This window comes from Trichechus manatus, unplaced genomic scaffold (assembly GCF_000243295.1).
Source record: "Trichechus manatus latirostris isolate Lorelei unplaced genomic scaffold, TriManLat1.0 scaffold00233, whole genome shotgun sequence".
Lineage (NCBI taxonomy): Eukaryota > Metazoa > Chordata > Mammalia > Sirenia > Trichechidae > Trichechus > Trichechus manatus.
This window is the reverse complement of record NW_004444169.1, coordinates 236978-247059: the sequence shown is the minus strand read 5'-3', so window position 1 is coordinate 247059 and position 10082 is coordinate 236978. Positions and strand designations below refer to the sequence as shown.

The 10082-nt window shown below is 45.9% G+C and overlaps 1 protein-coding gene across 1 annotated transcript in view; it reads left to right on the top strand.

Annotated features, from left to right (window-relative positions):
* The window catches only part of KDM5C (lysine demethylase 5C), a 68831-nt gene extending 66120 nt beyond the window's left edge, over positions 1-2711 (top strand). The window contains exon 27 of the mRNA XM_023743056.1: positions 2615-2711. Coding sequence (XP_023598824.1) covers positions 2615-2677 — 63 coding nt within the window. The 3' untranslated portion in view covers positions 2678-2711. The remainder of the gene's footprint in view (positions 1-2614) is intronic.
* Positions 2712-10082: the final 7371 nt, after the last annotated feature.

The window sequence follows — 10082 nt, the reverse complement described above, 5'->3', positions numbered from 1 at the left end:
ATTTGATGTTCTAGGGTTTCAGGATTGTTGATTCTCTGTTTGGCTTAGTTTTTCGGATCTTTGTTGTGGAGGGACGGCGTGGTGCTTCTGCCTAGAGCGCCATCTTGCCGGAGTCCCCAGCCTCTGTAATTTTGACTGTCTATACTTTAATTTGCTGATTCTTTCTACTGCCTGATTAAATCTGTTGGTAAGTCCTACTGTGTTTCTCGTTTCAGTTATTGGCCCTTTTAGTTGCAATATCTTTTTTAGATCCTCATTTTATTCTTGCATTGTTTTCCTTATTTATTTTAGCTCTTTGTCTATGTTTTCCCTTAAGTCTTTAATTATGTTTAACGTTGTTGTACTATATTCTTCCATTTTTTTCATTATTCGATCTTCCTTAGATGCATTTTCACTCCTTTCATCATGTATATTTGATGGGCTGTTTCTCTTTTCTTTGTGAGTCTTGTGATTTTTTTGTTGGGGCATTGGAAGTTTTGAGGGTTTTAACTTTCTCACTTCTCCCCAGTGTTTGGTGTTTTTGCCTGCACTACTTTCAGCAAAAAACTCTTAGGCAGGCAGAGCCTTTGGCCTTTGCTTATTGTTTCCTCTCCTTCTCTGTGATAACTCCTTCTCCTTCCCTGGTTTAATTAGGAGTCAAAAGTTCCAGATCTTAGTTTTCAACTGTCTCCCAAACACACCAGAGAACACACTGTGGTCAATCTGTCCACCAGCAGGCACTGCCACTCAGGCGAGATATCGTGCACTAACCTGTCCACCAGAGGGTGAAATCCCCTCTCTCTGGTTGTTACTCCCTTCCCTTCTCTGTTTCTGCAATTATGCTTTGAGTCAGAAAACCTACATCCAGCAAGCTACCTTCAGGGCTGGGTGTTGCCCTCCAGTTTTGCCTGAGGCTTTCTTCCCTGCTCTATGGGGGCTGAATATATCTGAGCTGGCATTCAGGGAAAGCACAGGCAGACTTTCTTCTGTTTCAGGAGGAGAAGGGGCTGGCATTCCCCAGAAGGATCTCCGAGAGATCTGTGTTGTTGGTGTCAGAGCCCCAGTGGCCCTGTGGTGGTTGAGGGAGTAGTCGCCACTTAGGTGACCCACCTTTTGACTCCACCGTAGGAAATCTTCTGTAGGAGTTTGTCCAGTAGTTGACAGTTACCGGGTAGGGGAGGGGTTGTCACGCTATAAATGGACCCCCATGGAGGTCTGCCTTATTGGTATCAGAGCCGACCCCATAGTATGTTGGCTATGGATGTAGTCTCCACTCAAGATGCCTACTTCCTAGCACACAGCAGCCTCAGTCAGCAGTCCTCAGCACCAACAAGAAGGGGGAGCACAAAGACCCAAACTGACCCCCAGAGAGGTCTGTCCTGTTGATTTCAGAGGCCTGAGTTATGGGGTGCATAGGGAGGTAGGTAGAGCGCTGACTATGGGAGCAGACTCCACTGCAGGAGCCTTCTATAGCAGTTTGCAGCAGCCTGGCAACCAACATTCACCACGTGAGAGAGGGGGTGTCACTCTCTGGTCAGAACCCCACACAGGTCTGCCTTGTTGCTATTAGAGCCCCACCCAGTAGATTGTTGGCTGTGAGGATACCCTCCACTCAAGATGCCTGCTTCCTAGCACACCCCAGCCTCCGTCAGCAGTCTTCAGTGCCAACAGTAGTGGGGGCGGACTAACCCAAACTGACTCCCAAGGAGGTTTGTCCTGTTGGTTTCAGAGGCCTGAGCTTTGGGGTGTGCAGGGAGACAGGCAGAGTGCTGACTATGGGAGCAGATTCCACTCCAGGGGCCTTCTGTAGCAATTCACAGATGGCTTGCAGGCGTCAGTGTCAGAGTAGGGAAGGGGTTGTCACACTCAGAACAGATCCCAGGGGAGGTCTGTCTTGTTGCTATTAGAACCCCTCTGTAGTATGTTTGCTGTGGGTGTAGCCTCCACTCAAGATGCATGCTTCTTAGCACACAGCAGCCTCAGTCAGCAGTCCTCAGTGCTGACTGGAAGGTGGAGCAGACAGACTCAAACTGATTCCCCAGAAGATTTGTCCTGTTGGTGTCAGAGGCCTGAGCTATGGCGTGCATGGGGGGATGGGGGGGCACGTAGAGTGTTGACTATGGGAGCAGACTCCAATGCAGGGGCCTTCTGTAGCAATTCATAGTAGACTTGCAGCTGACAGTGTCCAGGTGGGAGAGGTGCTGGCACACTCCAAGAAGACCCCTGGGGAGGTCTGCCTTTTTTTAGAGCAGAAGCTTGGGATCCTGTCTCTTTGTACAGGCAGGGAGTGTGATGGTTAGGGAAGCAGGCTCTTTTGCTGGGGCCACTTCCCCAGTTCACAGCAGTTGGTGGCCTGCATGGCGAGGGGAGGGGCAGGTACGGTGGGAGAAGCACTTTTCCTACCGTGTGCGATTCATAACGTAACAAGTTGTTGATTCTTTCCCACTGCTTTCCTCTGCTCCCTGATTCAGAGTCCCTCAACCCTGAGCACTGTTTGTTATATCTGTGAAGAATTGGAATAATGGTCTGTTTATGTCGCCATCTTCCCAGAATGTGGTCTAAAATTTTTATTTTCTAACAGTATCTGCTTGCATGTAGAAATGCAATTGATATTTGAAAATGGTTTTGTATCCAGCTACCAGGCAAGAACAGCCAGGAAAGGAAAGCATGTCCTTCGGACCCGGGATCCTTGCGCTGAGAAGCTCCTGGAAGCAGGAGAATGAGAGACAGAGAGAGAGTGCAAGCTGTAACCCTGAAGATGGTAAGAAGCAATGGCAGCAGATACCTGGCAGCAGGAGATGGGGCGTGGTGGGCTTCCTGGCCTAGGGAGAGAGAAAGCTGAGTGCCTTTGGGGAGAGGCGTGCCGGTGAGCACAGTTGGGAAGAGGCTGTTCCAATGGAAGAACTGTCTCTTGAGTGTTTCTGAGCCTGAATTGTAACATACTTGCCTAATAAACCCCATAATCATGAGTAAGGTCTGTGAGTTCTGTGTGGCCATTGCAACAAATTATCAAAACCAGCAGAGAAGTAGAGTTCTGGTGAGGGACAGTTGGTGTCAGAATTAGCAAAAATAGCACAGAGAGGAAGCTTGTCTGGCATCCAGCTCATGGGAGTCAGCCTCGCGCTGTTGATATTGGTTCTCTTTCCCCCTTGTGGGGTTTGAGGAGGTCAGACACTGTCCCCAAGCCATTTTTACACCAGCAAACTTTAATCCTGGGATATTCGTCTCCATTTTTCAAATATTTTCTCCTCTCTGTTTTTATTTATTTTTACACACTCTTTGAGACTATTATGGAGGTGCTGTCACTTTTGCTTCTATTGTCCATATCTTTTGGCTTTTTATTAGTATTTTCCGTATTTTTATCCTTTCTTGCTGCCTTCTGAGACAGTTCCTCGACCTGATCTTCCAACTCACTTATTAGTTCCTCATCTGTATTCAACCTACTATTTATCCCATCTATTGTCTTATTTATTTCAAATATTATGTTCTTCATAGCTAAGATTTCCACTTTTTTGTGCCTGAGGGAAGGGGTGAGGTAAGGCCCCACAGAGAAGGTGAGGATGAGCTTCTAGAGAGATGAGTAAGAGTTTTCTAGGTTATGGGGAGAGGGAGGAGAATTAACCTGAGGGTTCAGCAGGAGCAAAGACCTGGAGACTAGATGACAGGACCCAGCTTGTCCCACTGGGAATGGTTGGAACACTGCAAGTAGGATGGGAGGGAGATGAGGTGGGAAACTGCAGGGTTTATAGGGCCAGGGTCACTGAAGTTGGTGAGGAGAGCCCTGATTGTTACCTCCACAGACTGTGGTGACCTCCAGGAAGATGGCAGCTTCAAGGCAGTGTTGGAGGACACACAGCCCTTTGAAGTGAAGAGATCCCCTCCACTTCATGCTACAGCTAAATCTTTCTTATGTTGAGGCACCTACCAGAAGGTCCATCCTTTCTTTCCTGGGGAGGAAGGTAAGTGGAGAAAGTGAAAGAGACTTGAACCCAGAAAAGGAACCCTAGAGAACTTGTGATTAGATCTAGACTCTGGAGGGAGGGAGAGGGAGCGGAGTTCAAGTAAGGCAGAGGAGTAGAAGAAGGCAGTCATCATGGAGGCAGGAGCCTGCGTATGAGAGAAAGATGGAGGGAGGGTGCTCCAAGAGCTGACCTTTGAGCAGAAGAGCCTAATCTGGGGGGAGGTTTGGGAGCTGGGCTTAATCTAGGGGAAGGTTTGGGAGCTGAAGTTCTCCTAAAGGTACATAAGGAGACATGTTAGAGGATGCTGATCATCTCATAATTTGTAATGGCAAAGAGCTGGAAGCAATCTGGGTGTCCATCCTTGGGGAGTAGACAGGGAAAATATGGAGTTTCCATACGATGGAGTGCTGTGCAGTAGTTGAAGTTGATGGAGGATGTACAGACAGCCTCATGAATATATCCTAAAACATATTGCTGCCTATTATTCATAAGAGCCCAAAAATGGATAAAGGGATAATAAAATGTGGTATAGCCATGCAATAGAATATTGGCAAAAAAAGGAATGAAGTACTGATACATGCTACAACATGGATGAACCTTGAAAACTTTATCTGAGTGAGAGAACCCAGACATAAAAGACCACATATTGTATGATTCTATTTATATGAAATGTCCAGAAAGTAAATTAGAGGTTGCCTAGGGCTGGAGTGCAGGGGGTTGGAGGGAAATGGGGCATGACTGATAATGGGTTCAGGGTGTCTCTTTGGGATGATAAAAATGTTTTAAACATAGATTGTGATGATGGTTGTACAACTCTTATATGAATACACTAAAAACCATTGAATTGTACACTTTAAATAGGTGAATTGTATGGCATGTTAATTATATTTCGGTAAAGTTGTTATGTATAAACATATTGATGATATACATAACGTGCACATGCACACATACACACACATAAACATATATATTTTTTAAATTCAATATATCATATTGCTGCCTCCTTGGAGAAATGGTTGGTTCCAGGGCTGAACCAGAGTTAGGAAGGACTTAGAAAATGAGAGGAGCAGGAGTGACTCTGCATGTACCTCCAGAACCAAACAGGAGTGACACCAGACCTGTGAAAGTTAAGTGCAAGCTCCCAACCCACCCCATGTGCACCACAGCCCTCCCTCCACAAGAGCTACATGGGCCAATGAGCACTCCCTCCCCCTCATTCATCTCCCTCTCCACTCTGATACCAGTCTGGGCATTCAACACTGCCACACACCCAAGTGGGGAACTCATGTCCCCAGTCTGAAGGCACACATCCCTTCGCCCAGCCACAGGCACAAGGAGTCCATGGGCCTGCAGCAACCTCCATCCCCTCCAATCACCTGCACCAGTGCCTTGCTGGCCTACTTGACACAGCACCCATACATTGGCATAAGGTGGGCAGAGTTCCCAGCTGAAGCCCATTTTCACCAGCAGCAGACAAGTGGGGGCTGCAGATCTGTGGCATTCAACATCACCCTGCCCCCTAAGAAGGGGCCTCTAACATCCACACCAGGGGCTTGAGGGCTGGCAGTATCCCCTGCTCCATCCAGCCACCCATGATGGGTGCCTGAGAACCAGTTGCATCCCCCAATCTCTCCAGCCAATGGCACCGCATGTCCAAGGACAGGCTGCACTACACCCTGCCACTATGTGCTATAGTGGACAGGGGCATGCCCTCTGTCATAGTTTGAATTATGTCCCCCAAAAAAGTGTGTATCAATTTGGCTGGGCCATGATTCCCAGAATTGTGTGGTTGGCCTCCATTTTGTGATTGTAATTTTATGTTAAAGAGGATTAGGGTGGGATTGTAACACTACCTTTACCCAGGTCACATCCCTGATCCAATGTAAAGGGAGTTTCCCTTGGGGTGTGGCTTGCACCACCTTTTATCTCTCAAGAGATAAAAGGAAAGGGAAGCAAGCAGAGAGTGGGGGACCTCAAACCATCAAGAAAGCAGTGCTGGGAGCAGAGCACGTCCTTTGGGCCAGGGTCCCTGTGCAGAGACGCTCCTAGTCCGGGGGAACACCAAAGAGAAGAAGGCCGACAGGGAGAAAAAGACTTCCCCTGGAGCTGACGCCCGGAATTTGGACTTTTAGCCTACTTTGACTGTAAGGAAATAAACTTCTCTTCATTAAAACCATCCACTTGTGGTATTTCTGTTACAACAGCACTAGATGACTAAGACACCCTCCATCTGGTCACCCAGGGGCAGGCGACAGCCCCTTTCTCCCCTCATCATCCTCTACTGCAACCAAAGACTTGTGCTTGCTCCAAACACCCCTACTCAGCCACACCCAGGACTGTAGGTAGAGTCTCCACACCACACATTTGGTGATCAACGACCCAGGCACCTGCACCCCAACAAACTGGCAAGCAGCAAAGCACACACAACACCCAACCCAATGACCAGGGAGAACACCCCCTGCACCCACAGCCAAATGACCAGCAGGACAGATTGATCACTTCACCAAAAATGCCACCTACATACTCAGCAGCCACGCAAGAACAGTGAACACACTTCCGGGCTCACACACCTAGTAGCTGCTCCGACCACCTGGCGACAGGAAATGAGAGCTTCAACATGGCCAGATAAACAACCAGAATAGCATACACACCCGGCCTACTTGGATATATCAAAACAAAAATTCAGGACATGGTAAACAAATATACAATAAATAAATAAATATAATAACTTCTTCATGCTTCAGAGACAACAGTCAATATCAAATCACATAAAGAAGCAGGACAAGGCGGCTCTAGCAAGCAACAACAACAAAAAAAGAACCAGAACACCTTCTGGAGGAAGATAAGACAATGGACCTACCTGATAAAGAATTCAAAAGACTAATATACAGAGCTCTCCAAGAGATCAAGAAGGAGATCTGGGAAAACACAAGCCAAACCAAGGAACACACAAAGCAATAGAAGAATTCAGGAAAACAATACAAGAATAAAATGATAGAATAAATAAGCTACCAGAAATGATACAAAAACAGCAACTAGAAATCCAAAAGATTAACAATAAAATTTCAGAATTAGATAATTCAATAGAAGATCATAGGAGCAGAACTGAGACAATGAAAGTCAGAATTAATGAGATTGAAGATAAATTCCTTGACACCAATTTTTTTGAGGAAAAAAAGAATGAAGAAAGCCTAAGAATTATGTGGATACTGTCAAGAGGAAAAACCTACAAGTGATCGGAGTTCCAAAATGGTGGCGGGTTGGGGTGGGGGTGGGGGGGCACGTAACCGAAAGCACAGAAAGAATTGGTGAAGATTTGCTGGCAGAAAACTTCCCCAATATCATGAAAAATGAGTAGATATCTATCCAAGAAGCTCAACGAACCCCATATAGCATAGAGCTCAAAAGAAAGTCACCAAGACATATCATAATCAAACTCGCTGTCTTAGTCATCTAGTGCTGCTCTAACAGAAATATCACAAGTGGATGGCTTCAACAAAGAAGTTTATTCTCTCATAGTCCAGTAGGCTACAAGTCTAAATTCAGGGCATCAGCTCCAGGGGAATGCTTTCTCTGTTGGCTCTGGACTAGTCCATGTCATCAGTCTTCCCTTGGTCTGGAAGCTTCTCTGTACAGGAACCTCAGGTCCAAAGGACGTGCTCTGCTCCCAGCACTGCTTTCTTGGTGGTATGAGGTTCCCGTGTGTCTCTGCTCACTTCTCTCTTTTATATCTCAAAAGAGATTGCATTAAGACACTATCTAATCTTGTAAACCTCATCAGTATAACCTCATAACAGTGATAGAATTTACAACACATAAGGAGATCACATATAACCTCATCATAGTGATAGAGTTTACAACACATAAGGAAATCACATCAGATTACACAATTATACAATACTGGGAATCATAACCCAGCCAAGTTGACAGATATTTTTGGGGGACACAGTTCAATCCATGACACTCGCCAAAACCAAAGACAAAGAAAGAATACTGAGAATGGTTAAGGATAAACAAGATGTCACTTACAAAGGAGAACAAATAAGACTCAGTAGAAACCATGCAGGCAAGAAGGCAATGGGATGACATACATAAAGTCTTGAAGGAAAAAAATTTCCAACCAACAAATATTTATCCAGCAAAATTGTCTCTCAAATGCAGTGGCAAAATTAGGTCATTTCCAGATAAACAGAAATTAAGGGAATATGTAAAAACCAGACCAAAATTACAGGAAATATAAAAGGGAGTCCTCCGGTTAGAGAACCAACAACATCAGACAACACTCTAAGACTAGGACACAAGCTACGTCAACCAGATACCAACCTAGGTAGGGAATTCACAAAAATGCAACAAAGCTAAAAGCTAAATAGGGAACCAGAGACGTCAATATGTAAATGATGGCAATGTCAAAACAAAAAAGGGAATAAATGGTGTAGTCACAGAACTTCCATATGGAGAGGAAGTCAAGGCAATATCAAGAAATAAAACACTGGTTTAAACTCTGAAAAATAAAGGTAAATCACAAGGTAACCACAAAGGAAGCTAACAAACTCACCCATCAAAATAAAAAAGAAGAAAAACATAAAGACTCATCAAACACAAAATCAACAATAATGAAAGAAATGAAAAGAAAATCCATAAACAAAAATAACTCAGTACAGAAAATTAAGTGGAACAAAGTAACCATCAACACCACTGTCATGGATTGAATTATCTCCCCACAAAAATGTGTGTGTCAATTTGGCTCGGCCATGATTCCTGGTATTGTGTGATTTTCCTATATGTTGTAAATTCTGCCTCTATGATGTTAATAAGGGAGGATGGGTGGCAGTTGTGTTAGTAAGGCAGGACTCAATCTACAAGATTGGATTGTGTCCTGAGGAAATCTCTTGAGATATAAAAGAGAGAAATGAGCAGAGAGACAGGGGAACCTCATACCATCAAGAAAGCAGTGCCAGGATGGTGGTGGGGCCAAGATGGTGGAGTAGTCAAACGGCTACCTATATCCCTCTTACAACAAGGACCTGGAAAAAACAAGTGATTTGATTGTATATGAATATCTAGGAGCCCTGAACAAGGCAAAGTTGAGGAACTGGACTGAGTGGCGGGGGGAGAAGGAGATGGTTTGGAAGAAGTGAGGAGCTGCCAGACCTGACATGGCAGGAGCTGCAGCTCTTCAGCCTGGACCGGCTCGGGGTGTACAGTGAGGTGGACATACAGCTTCAAACTTACTTGGGAGGCAGTTTCCACATCGAGAGAGATCCGGCAGCAGAGATTCTGCTTGGACACTCCGAACCAGTGAAAAGCAGCACCCAAGTGGCTAAAGATAAGTACCTGCATGTGGCCTTTCGCGGGGATTAAAAAAAAAAAAATTTGGAAAATACCTCTCTCCCATTTACCTCCTCCCTCCCTGCTCTGCACCGGGTCCGGCTGGCTTCAGAGATCTCTGAGTCCCCTGGGCCGGAAGTAGATCCGATAAGGGGCCCTAATCCATTCTCCTGGCCTTGGAGAGGGAACAAATGAACAAACAGGGAAAAATAAGTTACTGGCTCTCCTAATCCAGGAACTCAGGGCTGGCACAGCTCCTTTGCCTAGGCACAGGCATAAGGGGTCCACAGACTTTGAGTGTCTTTCACCCCATATAGACTTGTGTGGATCCATCTAAACAGCGTAAGCCCTCACTACCACAGTACAACAGGGTAAACACTTGAGGTCTAACTTCAACTGTTTCAGCTGTGAAGTGGCAGGTTTGTGATGCTTGAAACTGCTCTGCCCTTTAAGCAGGCGCCTTACTGGTCTGCATCAGGGGCTTGAGGACTGGTAGCTCCACCCACGCCACCTAGCCACCTGCTACAGGGGTCCAAGAATAAGTGGTGCCCCCGAGTCTTTACAGCCAACAGAGTAGGGTGCTCATAGTCTGGCTGCAAAACTCACCTATCTACTCGATCTAGGAAACAGGGACATGCTTTCCTTTCAGACACTAAGGGGCAGCCATCAGCCCACTGCTTTGCTCAGTGTGTGACCTTCTACTGCAACCAGATAACTGTGCTTATACCAGTAACCATGCCCCTCTAAGACTGTAGGTGAGAGCCTGCACCACACACTTGGTGATCAACTGCCTGGACACCTGAGCTGAATCCA